Source organism: Anopheles marshallii, chromosome X (genome assembly GCF_943734725.1).
Source record: "Anopheles marshallii chromosome X, idAnoMarsDA_429_01, whole genome shotgun sequence".
In the NCBI taxonomy this organism is placed as follows: domain Eukaryota; kingdom Metazoa; phylum Arthropoda; class Insecta; order Diptera; family Culicidae; genus Anopheles; species Anopheles marshallii.
This window is the reverse complement of record NC_071325.1, coordinates 16,127,573-16,141,594: the sequence shown is the minus strand read 5'-3', so window position 1 is coordinate 16,141,594 and position 14,022 is coordinate 16,127,573. Positions and strand designations below refer to the sequence as shown.

Below are 14,022 nucleotides of genomic sequence, written 5' to 3'. Positions count from 1 at the left end.
TTCGTGAAATGCGAAATGCTTTCTCAAACAATGAGCCAAGTACTTCCAAAATTTTGTGAATAAAATAGTCTTTGCTCTTAACAGCCTTCTCTGTTTTTAGCGCCTCAATTGCGCTTAAACTATCAGTATAGATGAAGTACTGACCGGAAGGACTCGCAGCTATGATAAGTAGCGCGTAAAATATTGCGGCCAACTCGGCAGTGTATACACTGCATGGTTGCCTCAACTTGTACGCGGCCTCCGTTGTTATGCCAAAAACACCGAAGCCCGTACCCTCCCCAGAAGACGATCCATCAGTGTAGAACTGTTTTGAAAGGTCTAAATGGCCAAACTTGTTCCTAAAAATGCCCGGAACGACCTTCGGGCGAAGATCATTAGGTATGGTCTTGGTTTCCTCTCGCAACGAGGAATCTGTACAAACAAAAGAACTGTAGGCCTCAGGAAGGGCAGCACGGTTTATTGTTTGTGAGGCGCTAGGGTGTACTTGTAGGGAAACAAAATCATTAAATACATCAATGATTTTGCTCTTTGAACCTGCCCCTAATAGTGCTTCAAAATTCTCAATAATCAAGGGATTTGATACTGAGGATCGGACCAGAAGACGAAGTGAGAGCAGCTTAAAACGAAGTTTCAGCGGCATCACTCCGGTCATCACTTCTAGGGACATGTTGTGAGTGGATTTCATGCTCCCTAGTACGAGTCTAAGACATCGGTACTGTATTCTTTCTAGTTGTAACATCAACGTTTTGGGTGCCCAATGAAAGCATATGCTTCCATACTCCAAAACGGATAGCACCGTAGTCTTGTACAATCGCAGGACATCTGATGGGTGTGCCCCCCACCAAAAACCTGTGATTGTCCTCAAAAAGTTGATTCTTTTGGAACACTTTTGTACCAGATGGGCGATGTGTGTGTTCCATTTCAGTCTAGAATTGAACCAAACACCTAGGTATCGAAAATTGTCGGATATTGATATCTTTTCCCCGTACAAAAAGACATCAGGTTTTGGTTCAAATAGTCCTCTTTGTCTGTTATTTACGGTATCGCTAAAACAAGAGAAGACTACCATTTCGGTTTTTGAAGCTGAAAACGTGATACCTAGACTATCTGCCCACTTGGTGAGATTATCCAAGGTGGTTTGCAAAGCTTCTTGTATATCGATGGTGCTTCTGCCCGCGACTGAAATAACACCATCGTCTGCCAATTGTCTAATGCTGCTGTTGGCTGCCAGACAGGTGTCTATATCCTTTACATAAAAATTGTATAGCAGGGGGCTCAAACAGGACCCTTGTGCTAGTCCATGGAAGCTAGTCCGTTTCATTTTTACGTGACCATTATTAAAATTCATTATTTTTTCCGACAAAAGATTGAAGAGAAAATTGTTCATCTTCGGACCCAGTCCCGCATTTTCTAGCTTTTGACACAGTTTCCAAGGAGAAACTGAGTCAAAAGCCCCCTGTATATCCAGAAAGATACAACCCATGTTTTGCTTGCGAGCACGAGCAAGTTCAATTTCTGTTGTAAGAAGCGCTAGGTAGTCGTTTGTACCCTTTGCTTTGCGAAAACCAAATTGGGTAGCTGAAAGAAGGCCGTTTGATTCAAGCCATTCTTCTAAACGAAAAAGAATCATTTTTTCAAAGAGTTTTCTCAGACACGAAAGTAACGAAATAGGGCGGTACGATTCGTGTCTTGATGCCGGTTTACCCGGCTTCAGAATGGTGGCAACCTTCACCTCTCTCCAGTCTGGCGGGACGATGTTGAACTCCCACAGTTGGTTAAATAACTTCAACAATCGTTTCTTTCCCACGTCTGGTAGGTTCTGAAGCAATTTACTTTTCACCTGATCCAAACCTGGGGAAGAATTGTTGCTAGACAAGAGAGCAAGGGAAAACTCCATCATGGTGAAAGGTGAATCCATCCTAGGATCACTACCAGGCGCATGTTGAGAGAAATTTTGCGCAGGAACGAAGTCAGGGCAGAACTTGTAGGCAAAATCCTTTAACCAGTCGCCGGAAAAACTTTCGCTCTCATTAATATGTTTGCTGCTCCGCATTCTTCTGGCCTTTCTCCAAAGTGACTTTAATGAAACGGAGGGCTTCAGTTTTTTGACGTAATTTCGCCAGTAGCCTTTCTTTTTCGCTTTGAGGAGATTTTTGCACCTTCTCTCCAAAATTTTGTATTGTGTATGTTGCGGATGGTTTTAGCACCAAAGGGAAACAATAATGTAGATTTAAAGTGTTGTATTATAAAAAAAAGAAAATCACAAAATTAGTGCATTTCCCGATGGTTTGCGGTCAAAGAGGTCGAAGGCGCGTCCTTCGGCCCTATTTATGCCTTTTTTCCTGCTTCGTCGCCATCGCAATCGTGGTTATAATGATGGTGGACACTGTCACCATCCATCCATCCTCCTAATCTTAGAATCCTACAACAGCGCAACTGTTGTAGGGTAACACTGCTAACTCAATACGTAAACAACGCGTTGTGCTCGCATTCACAACATTCTCCCCACCAGTGTAACGCTCCCGTGCGTTACACTATCCTAACGTTTGTTTACTTCTGATTCGTACAATCTGTCAAAACCTACGCGGCCTACTATTCGCTTATCCTGCTGTTCCCACGTCCAAAACCGCAATTTTTGTCGCTGGTCTTTCCAAAATACCATTGGCCGTTTGTACTCTCGCCCGCCTAACCTGATCATCCTTGGCGCGGGTCACCTCGAGTACGCGTCCCATAGGCCAGGTATTCCGAGGTAAGTTCCCATCCACAATCAACACTACGTCTCCCACCTTGATCGGTGGCACCGGGTGGAACCATTTTGTCCTGCGTGTGAGTGTTGGCAAATATTCCGCTATCCACCGCTTCCAAAAGATATCCGCGTTCACTTGCACAGCACCCCAAGACGTCCGTATGGCTGTCGGCGAATCGTCGAAGCAGACGGCCGGCTTACTCCCGTCGGGGCTTCCCAGTAGTAGGTGGTTTGGCGTTATTGGGCAGTCGGATTCCTCGTCGAGTGGTACGTAGGTCAGCGGTCTAGAGTTGATCATCATCTCCACTTCAGCCAATGTTGATATCAAGATTTCATCCGTAGGGAGACGTGGTAGATCAAAACCGCTCAAGATTTTCTTCACTGACTGCACGAGACGTTCCCAGCTTCCGCCGAAATGGGGTGCCGCCGGCGGGTTGAACTTCCACTTCAGCTCCGGACCGCTGAATCTTAACTTCAGCGCGTTCTCGTCTACATCCTTCAAGGCGACCTTAAGCTCTTTCGCCGCACCAACAAAATTAGTGCCTCGGTCGCTGATTATTTCCCGAGGGGAACCTCTTCTTGCGATGAACCGCCGAATCGCTAAAATACACGAAGCAGTCGTTAGTGCGTGTGCTACCTCTAAATGCACTGCTCTCGTCGTGAGGCAGGTGAACAGTGCTCCCCAGCGCTTCTCCGAGTGCCGCCCCACTACCACAAAAATTGGTCCGAAGTAATCCAGCCCAGTGTATGTAAATGCTCGCTGGCTTACTGCTACTCTCTGTCGGGGAATATCGCCCATTAAGGGTGGATTTGGTGCAGCATTTCTTATCTTGCAGTGCTGGCAACCACGTCGAACCCGGTTGAACTCCACCAGCACCTTCGGAATGTAATACCGTGTTCGGAGTTGGCCTACCACCGTACTATGGCTCTGATGGCAATATCGCTCGTGGAAGTCCCTGATGATCAGATCCGTGACGGGATGTCGCCTAGGTAAGATGATAGGCTTCCCCAGTGAAGCACCCAGTGGTGTATAATTATTCAACCTCCCCCGCATTCTTAAAATACCTCTTTCGTCGATTTCAGGAGATAATTTATACAGCGAGCTATCTGGTCCGATCACTCTCTTCCAAGGATGTTTCTGCTTCGCGCCACTGCTCAGCCGTCTGATGTCAGCGGCAAATCCATCCAACTGTACCCATATGTACAATGACCGCTCCGCAGCAAACAGCTCCTCCTGCGTCAGCGGCCCTCCAACTTTCTCTTCTCGCCTAACTCGTCGTTGCAGGTTCCCAATGTACCGGTGAATGTAGCCCACCGTTCGCAGCAACTTCTTCCATCGCGAGAAGTGGGTGAAATCAACTATAATGTTGACTACAGCGTGGTGTGATACGCTCTTGCGTATTTCCTCCGATGTTTCACCAGGATCGTTGTTATTAATTGGCCACTTTTCCTCCGCCTCCCACAGGAACTCTGGCCCGCGAAACCATCTGCTGGATGAGGTCAGGTCGGGATCTCCTTGCCATTTCGTTCCGTCATCTGCTACGTTGACCTTAGTGGAAAGCCATCGCCATTCATTAGTGTTTGTTATTTCGAACAATTCACTCACCCGGAAAGCGACGAATGTGCTAAACCGCCTATGGTCCGACCTAATCCAGCTCACAACGTTCCGTGAATCCGTCCAGAACATCCTTCTGTCGATCTTCAATCGATGTGTCTTGGTGATATGGTCCGCAAAACGTGCTCCTATTACAGCTGCTTGAAGCTCCAGCCGTGGTATGGACAGAAGCTTCAGTGGAGCAACCCGCGTCTTAGATCCAATCAGGGCGCACTCCACAACACCATTCTCTTCGAAGCGTAGGTAAGCAACCGCGGCCATCCCACTCTGGCTCGCATCGGTGAAAACATGTAGTTGCACGTTTGATTTATTCGCTGACGTTAGGGTTCGATAACACCTCCCGATTGTCAGCTTCTCTAATTCCGGCAATAATCCAACCCATCTTAACCATTTCCTTGCAGCTTCACCTTCGATTATTTTGTCCCAGTGTATGCCGGATCTACATAAATCCTGCAGGAGAACCTTGAGGAACATGAGGAAGTGGCCAATAAGCCCCAAGGGATCGTAGATCATCATAAGCGTACTTAGCACTTCGCGTCTTGATGGTAATCTACTACCTGCCAACAGCTTCTCGTCGATACGCGGATTTATACGAAAGGTAAATGTATCATCAGCCGTATTCCACCACATACCTAAGACTTTTTCGGTGTCTTGATTCGAGCTCATGTCGATGCATATATTGTTGTTGGCTCCCCACCGTAGCTTGTCCACAACTTCCTTCGCGTTAGACAACCAATTCCGGATCTCGAAACCGCCCTTCGAATGCACGAACCTCACGTTCTCCGCCAAAGCAACTGCCTCATCGACAGTTTCGACACTCGCCAACAAGTCGTCTACATAATGCTCGTACTTGATACATTCCGCTGCTCGGGGAAAGCGTTCAGCAAATCTATCCGCGTTGAGATTCTTTACGAAGTGAGCGGCCGCAGGCGAGCAAGCAGCGCCGAAAGTCATCACGGAAACGGCATATACGCTAGGTTCTCCATTCTGCTTGCTGCCATCGTCCCAGAAAATCATCTGGCTTCGTTGATCAACGGGATTCATGCGTACCTGGAAAAACATTTCTCGTATGTCTCCAGTTATGGCAATTCGATTCTCTCGAAATTTGTACAGCACCTGTACAAGCCCCACTAGTTGGTCCGGACCGGTAAGCAGGAATGTGTTTAAGCTCACCCCATGCACTTGCGCAGCGGCGTCAAACACCATACGCAACTTCCCGGGTTTATTAGGGTTGTAAACTGGGAAAATCGGCAAGTACCAGTCCCTATCCTTCCTCTCCATAATTTCTTCTTCCGGAACGCGCTGAATGTACCCTTTCTCTGCATACTCGTGCATCTTATTGTTGATCGCCCTCGCTAATTCCGGATTTTTGTCACATTTCCTTTTCAGGCACGCGTGACGTTTAAGAGCCATCTCGCGGCTGCATGGGAGGCGCACATCATCATACTTCCATAGTAAACTTGTTTCGTAGCGGTCTTCTAACAGGCGCGTTCCGGTATTTAGCAACTTGGTCGCACGTTCTTCTTCCTTCGAAACAAGTTTACTTGAAACGCTTACTCCAATCGAATCCAAAGAGAAGTATTCCTTTAACGCCATGTTCAGCTTCTGATCGCTTTTCCCATTACAGGTACACAAATGGAAATTATGATACGCCGTAGTACTTACGGAGGCAGGTGTGTAGCACGGACCAGACACTGTCCACCCGAGTCTCGTCTTAGCGGCGATCGGCTCGTTGAAACTCCCTTCCACGCAACGCAGCGGCTTACCCAGATGAATATCATTGACGCCGATCAGGATACGTGGTGTTGCATTCGTGTAGGGAACAATCGGGAGTCCCTTCAGATGTGGATATAACTCCACCAGCTTCCCGATCGATAACGTCTGCGCCGGCAGCGAGAGATCACGCAAGGTGTGCGCCTTCCGAATGTCGAACACCACTGCTCCTTGGTGCACACCCGAAATCCGCAGCTGAACTTCCCTCGAATCGGATTCGTCGCGCTGTGTATCGTCCGTCCACTTCAAACACAAAGGGTTCAACGTGCCCTCGATTCCCAATTCGTCAATCAGCCTGCGATCAACAAATGTTGCCGAAGACCCTTCATCTAGGAATGCAAATGTTGTTATGGCAGTCTTCTCTCCGTGCACTACAACGGGAACATAGCGGAAAAGTGTGTTATTGTCATTACCAACGTGAGAGTTCAGTGAATGAGTAGTTTGTGTGTTCTTGCGTGATAGTGGTTTTTGTTCCGTGTAATGTAACAGTTTGTGATGCGTTTCCGAACAACCGTCGGTACCACATCGAGTCCTTACGAAGCAAGTGCCCCTATGTGTTCCCAAGCACGTGACACATAGTTTGCGCCCTTGAATGTGCGATCGCCTCTCCCGCACCGTCATTTCCATAAACCGTGCACAATCGGCCAGTGTGCGGCAGGAATCGTGACACAGCGCACAATATGTTTTCCGCGTAGTGTTGTGTACGTTAACGTGCGCGTGTGCTTTTCTTACCGGTAGTGGCCGTGATGTTTCGGGTCGCGTCGTTGGCTCGAAGGTTTTCGAAGCGGCGCTCGCAGCCACCGCAATCTCTGAAAACCACTTGTCGAACTCCCTGATGGTTTCCCGCGACAGTTTGAGCTTGTAACGAGCCCACTCTAACCTGCGCTCGGCGGGAAGCTTCGTTACCAGTTCTCTTAGTAACGTGACGTTGCAGTCGTAGTCCTGCAGCCCCGAAACCTCTATCGTAGCGCACATTTTCCGCACCATTTTTCCAAACGCGGCTAGCGTCTCCAATCGTTCGGTCCGAACGGGGGGTAGCCTCCTCACCTTTTCCACCAGATCGTCCACTATGAGATCCGGTCTACCGTACTCAGTGCACAAAATCTCCATCACTTTGGCCAGACCATCCGGTAGCAGCATGATGTGGTCGACCGACTCCAGTGCTGGCCCCCGTAGGGCCTTTTGTAGGCGGATCAGGTTCTCATCATCACTAAACCCACAGAGAACAGTGGATCGCTGATACGTCGCGTAGAACAGTCCCCACTGCCCTACGTCTCCGGAGAAAACTGGAAGATCCTTCGGGATTGACCTCCGCGCTTCCTCTTGACTTGGCGTCAGACGGGACACGCGAACCTGCATCCCGGGATTCGGCGCCATTGTCGAATTCGGCCCCGGATTTTTCTCCTGCTTGAAATGCCGTTCAAGCCTTCCTTCACGGTGCATTTTAATGGAGTCTTCCACCGCACGCCTCCACTGCGCGTACTCTCGTTCTTGCGCCGCTGCTTGGTCCGCTGCCCATGTCGTGTCGTACTCCGGTGGACATCGGGTTGTTGCCGGGGTCAAAGGTTGATGACCTCGGGCGTCGTCCACCATCCCGCCATCGTACCGCAACGGTGCCGGAGCTCTGCGTGTTACCCACGCACCCGCGGTCGCAATTGGGGTCACCGGTGGATGACCCGAGCCGCCATTATTAATATCGTCGTCATGGTGACGACTCAACGGCGTCGTTCCGACGCGGCTCGTTTCCTGCAACCAGGCTGCCGTTTTAGCTACATACGTGCTTACCTGGCTGCTGCGGTCCGAAATTTCCTCTTCGAGCTCGATTTCGCGCAGCTCGATCTCCAGCTCCTTTCGGGCGTTTTCTAGTTTGAGCTGCTTTTTCTGCAGCTCGATTCGCCTTCTCCTTACCTCCAGGTCCTGGGGTAGAATGGCGGGTGACACATCCCCGTCCTTCGGTGGTTCCTCCACGACGCTCACACGCCTTCCCGACGGGTTTGCCGATGTGGTCGCCTGCTGCTCCGGCAGCTCTACGACTTCCTGGCAGCTAGTGTCCAATGCTCTGTCCATCACAACTTAACTTTACTTCACTTCGCGAATTACACTACTCCCGATGGCGAGATTTACATGCGCGCGCGTACCGTTCGATCGCGATCTTTACACGTACTACGTTTTCGACGATTTAAATACGTTTTTGAATGTACCGAACAAGTGAAAGTGATCTAATTTTGTGAAATGTTCCGGATGGTTTTAGCACCAAAGGGAAACAATAATGTAGATTTAAAGTGTTGTATTATAAAAAAAAGAAAATCACAAAATTAGTGCATTTCCCGATGGTTTGCGGTCAAAGAGGTCGAAGGCGCGTCCTTCGGCCCTATTTATGCCTTTTTTCCTGCTTCGTCGCCATCGCAATCGTGGTTATAATGATGGTGGACACTGTCACCATCCATCCATCCTCCTAATCTTAGAATCCTACAACAGCGCAACTGTTGTAGGGTAACACTGCTAACTCAATACGTAAACAACGCGTTGTGCTCGCATTCACAACAGTGTATACAAATTTCTGGAGCCAGTGTCTCTAAAAGCCTTAAAAGCCGTCCGCTTCATGTTAAATACCGCTTGACAATCCTTGTCCCACCAAGGAGTGGGAGGTTTTTTAAATGTCCTTGCTTGGTGGGAGCCCCTTGTTTGGGCGGCAAGGGCGCACTCGATTATTAAGGATTCGAGTTTTTTATATTCCTTTTCAGGAGATAAATCGGGTTTATCAAGGAAGAGTGAAGTGGTCATAAGTTCACCGTATCTCACCCAGTTGATATTTCTCGTTAAGTCACATTCAACGATCGAATTATCTACTGAGTATCCTCCCTTAATGTGAGAAATTGCTATCGGTAAATGATCACTGCCGATAGGGTCTTGGATCACCTTCCAATTAAAATCCAAAGACAAAGCTGAGGAACATAAGGACAGGTCCAGTGCACTTGCCCTACTCATTGCTGTTTGCATCCTAGTTGCCTCCCCTGAGTTAAGTATTGCAAAATTATGTTTGTCGCAGAACTCTTTGATAATGGGCGCGCGGATATCATCCTTTTCACATCCCCAGTCTAAACCATGGGAATTGAAGTCTCCCAGGATTAAAAGTGGCCCAGGCAAAACCACTGCTAGGTTTCCAAGATCCTGTTTGATCTTTTCAACCCTGTTCTTTTCATCCTTAGCTATCGGGGGGATATAGATAGAGGCAATAGTCACGTGAAGATCGCCTATCTTTGCCTTTATTGCGACTGTTTCTATTACATCCTGTTTAGGGGTTGCTAGTCTTGAGAAGGTGTGACTCTTTCTAATACCAATCAACACCCCTCCTCCTCGGTTGATTCGATCTTCACGGATTAAATTATATCCCGGGAAGGTTAATTTTGTTTCGGGCGATAGCCAAGTTTCACAGAGAACGAAGACGTTACAATTATATTCACCAATTATGGCTTTAAAAGAGTCTATTTTTCCAATCAAACTTCTACAGTTCCATTGTATGATGGTAGCCATTTTGATTTAGTCATCAAGACGAACCATCATACTCAAGTATGGCCATTGTGTCAGCCACTGTTTAATCATCCCCTTTAGGTACGGGAGAGCCCAAGTAGCGATCATTTGTAGCGGGATTGGGAGATTCAAGGACAAAAGAAGGGACTATAGGATTTCGGTCAAGGAAGGGGTGTGAGTGCATCAGGCGGACGAGGTAGAGCGGACGGCTCAACCTGAAGCGGGCAGCCCAGGTGAGCGGACGGCTCAACCTGCATCAGGCGGACGAGGAAGAGCGGACGGCTCAACCTACAGCGGGCGGACAAGGCAGAGCAAACGGCTCAACGTACATTGTGAAGAACAGCCGATAGTGAGGAGCTATCCACGTGAGTGGACCGCTCAGCGCGATACGTTTGAGAAAGCAGTAAACGACAAATAGGTGGGCGGACAGCCCAGCCTGCATCGCGTCGTGTCCCTTGTAGTACCACTTATTATAAAGAATAAAAAAGTCATTGGCTATTTCCTACAACCTATTTTTAACAAAGGTTTTCTTTTACAAACTATATTTTATTGATTTCATTCCAGCCATTTTCATCCACTTTCGTTTAGGTACAATGTCAATGGTATTTTAATGTCTAAACTGATTTAACTTGTTTTGTTGGCCATTGATATTTTCCTGGGTGTCATCATTTTCCACAACCTCCAGGCGTGTATATTTTTTGTTTTGTTTTGAGAGAGCGTTATCCGTAGATTCATGTTCTGTCGCTTTTGCTCAAGCAATCGTAAAACACATTTTAAACATAAGTTACTGTACCTCAAGTTACATACATTTACATACTTATACATTTACGATCGAAGTCCAAAAATATTCCTTATACGATATTAATGAAAAGATTCTGTATAGTCCTTTGAAACTGATACGTATAATTTGTAACACTACAGCTGCACAGTTAGCTAAGTTGATTAACTGGTGGAGACTACTTTGTTTGAAATAACTAACATTGTGGACCGTGCCTTGGAGATGTTCGCATCTATAGCTGTGAATCGAAACGTTTCAATTAAAGGTTATTTGTTGTCTATTTATGCCAAAAGGATTTGGTGGATATTTTGAGATTTTATATAAGAAAACGTTAAAATGGTATGCTTTGAAAATTTTCAAATTGAAATGTAGCTAGCTGATACATCAATTCTAATAGACAATTCTCACGGTCATCGAATCCGCAAAATGTGTCACCGCTGGCATTTTAAACGCGCATTGCTTAAGCTACATCTGTAGCAGGCTGGTCATGAAGCACTTGCGCGATTCATCATCTGCTAGCGCGATTTTACGGGGCCCGCAAAAGACATCGTGAAGGGTAGAAGGGTAGCCTGTTGCAATTACGTCACTGTATTGCTGCTTTTTATTGTAGCTGTAAAAGATAATTAGATTTCGTAGTCATATGTCTAGCGCTTGCGTAATATTTGTTTATTGATCTCACAGTACCTTGATAGATTTGCATAGTCGAGCTCATAGATGGATCTCAGAAACAAAGGTTGATGGTAGCACCACTCACTGAACGAATTCAAGTTCGTTTCGTTGGTTTGTGTATTAACATATGCGGCTGCAAATAGATTTATCCAACGTAGGTTGTAAATGGAATCATTGTGCATATATGTGTTCAGAGTCTGAGTACTCCCAATATACAATTTAATGGTGTAATGAGAATACTTACCAAATCTCACCAAATGTACTCCATTATCACTCCAAGCACCTCTCAAAAGCTCAGTTTTAACACCTTGCTTCAAGTATTTTATTTTCGTGGCTCCATGTGTTTTCTCGATTATTGTCCAACTGTGTGTTCCACCTATCCTGTTCTGCGGCGTTGTCCACTTGTTAGAAACTCTTGCTGTGCGTTATGCACTATTATATGACTATACGACAGCAGAACTTCGTAATCTTCTGCTACATTTGTTTCGTTTAATGCTTCTCTGTATATTTGGTTTGTAATGGAAAAATAAAATCGTTTTCTTGCTGAGGGTGCGTCTGACTCGATCACAATTTTCCAAACTAGTTTTTGCAACCAACAGACAGCATCTCTCAAAACACTGTGGAGATCGTCAATCGTGGGTACAGAGCGATGTGCCCTTCTTCTATTATCCGCGTTCATTGTAGATTTCTGATTTGTTGCAACCTTTTGTGCTCTGAGTGGCTCACACGCGTATTCGTATCAATTAGCGAAAGATTTCCTTTCAAGGGTTCACTTCTTGCACTTAGAAGGTCATGTAATAACCACAAACTGTTCGCTTTGCCGGTGAGAGCGAAACTAAATGAAGCTCCATGTTGCCCGTTGCAGTATATTCAGCCAATGCACAATGGGCAGTTGTGAACAAAAGTTGGTATAATACATTCTATTGGAAAACAATCTTATGGAACATGTAATTGTAAATGCTTCACTTTTTCAAATAGAGCTTTGACAATTCATGTTTCTATGATGGAAATATAATAAATCCGGCTGTAAAGATTACAATTTTGTCGCAATTAATTAGAAGATTTTTGGCCCGCCAAAGGTCCATCGTGCGAGTTGAGTATCGCGACAGTGCGCAAGTGTTGTCTGGAGCATTCGTAAATGCTGCTTCATAAATTCTGCTGTAGAAACGCAAGTGTTCGAATGACTCATTCCACGTGTCATTCACAGTAGCCAGGGGGCGCAATCATTCATGCAAGCAAAACGATCATCGACAGTGGTACGACGAGAGAATTGTGTTGTCTCGTTTTTACATTCTTTTCACATGCTGTAACGTGCGTCAACTCTACGAAACTCTACAATTTGTGCTTTCTCTATCCCTCTTTTCTGCATTCTGTTCTTTCGATTTCTGGTCTCCGCTGAGAATAGTTGCGTATCAAGCACTTTTGAACTCTGGTGTTTGAGAGCGTAAGGGAGGAGAGTTTGTTTTATATATCACGATGTCTCCCTTTTATGTGTAAAGCGATTGTGCGTTCGTTAATTTGGGTAAAATTCTGCTAGTTTGCATCTCTTTCTCTCTTGCACTGAGGTATTTTGAATCGTACAGACTGTGGTTTCGATCAGTAAAATACGCCATTATTCGTTTAATGATATTTTGCACGCAACTATTGTGGCTACGAGTTTGTTAACGATAATTTCGCAATGCAAGATACTCTATGAGTATAAATGTACATTATGATCGATGTATATATGTTTTCCATTTTCTTCAAGTGAGATCTTCAACTCATTGTAATCCTACGAGACACTACCGTTCACATTTGTTAAATTTCGCGATGGCGGGATGAAAGTGTTTGGTTTGGGAGCCCAGTGTCAAAATGACCGTATTAAACATCTGCTTACCTGCTGTTTACACAAAATGCAGGCGCGAGACACAGAAACCACGCTTCCGCATCTTCCGCATCAAACGCTGGATAGTTAATTCGCAAACTCGATACCGCGATCTTCTGCTTCTCTTCCTAGGACTCAGCGGGTGGAGTGGTCAAATTGTTTATTCGAGAGGCCGGAAAAAAACCGAAAAGATACTGTTTTCAGTTTGTATAGAAACCGATAGCCCTTATTAGACCTTAGACCTTCACTTGTTTTCTTTGTCGCGCAAAGGCGAGGTAACGTGCGCGCATTCCTCAATAAAAACGCGCACGAGTGATGTGACTGTTTGCATTGCATGCAAATTGTAAACCGGTTTTGGATTATTATTACTCTATCTTGCTCGGGCACATGGAATAGTGCTTGTAATGCGTGAGTAGAAGCAGCAGAACACTCTTTTATTGTCAGGTTTTACGAGCGTTTCAAGTCCGACCATCCAGTTCCATCGGAACAGGGAAGACAACAGTGCAGGATCGACGAGGAGGGTGCACAACACACACTCCTCTGCAAAGAGTACTACACATCTCACCGCATCGACAGGGTTCGAGGTCGAGGAGTTTTTTTGTTTTTTGATTCATTTTATAGAGGCTTTGGACCTTCTGGCTGACATTCGCCTCTTGAGGTCGAGCAGTGGTTTAGCGGTGCTGCGCCAAGACGCTAATTCCTTTCCCTCCGGATCTAGATGACCCCGGACGGTGGTTTACAAATGCCCGTGGCAACCGTATCCACCCTCCACTCACGTGTTCGTCTGTTGAAAATTCCGACTCCGTTAGAAAGCAAAGAAAAAAACGCAACACAAGTGATGTTTGGAGCGTTGTAAGCGAGCAATTTCGCGATGGACAGGAGACTCCAGACGAAAGTTTCATTCATGTGTCGCGGTGCTGCATAGGTCAGCATCCCTCAATGATGACAGTCGTTTGTGATTGTGACTCTCCTGATGCGACTCGCTATCTAACTCGCTCTCTTTTGTTTATCCTCCCAGATGATCGATGATCGGCGACATCAAGCGA

General features: G+C 46.2%; 2 protein-coding genes across 2 annotated transcripts in view; both read right to left on the bottom strand.

The window, feature by feature from the left end:
- LOC128710702 (uncharacterized) overlaps positions 1-8,201 on the bottom strand; it is a 60,394-nt gene extending 52,193 nt beyond the window's left edge. The window contains exon 1 of the mRNA XM_053805584.1: positions 2,691-8,201. Coding sequence (XP_053661559.1) covers positions 2,691-8,201 — 5,511 coding nt within the window. The remainder of the gene's footprint in view (positions 1-2,690) is intronic.
- A 1,138-nt stretch (positions 8,202-9,339) lies between these two features.
- Positions 9,340-14,022, bottom strand: part of LOC128710686 (uncharacterized) — a 35,284-nt gene continuing 30,601 nt past the window's right edge. The window contains exons 3-4 of the mRNA XM_053805583.1: positions 9,995-10,131; positions 9,340-9,343 (exon numbers count right to left, since the gene is read on the bottom strand). Coding sequence (XP_053661558.1) covers positions 9,340-9,343; positions 9,995-10,131 — 141 coding nt within the window. The remainder of the gene's footprint in view (positions 9,344-9,994; positions 10,132-14,022) is intronic.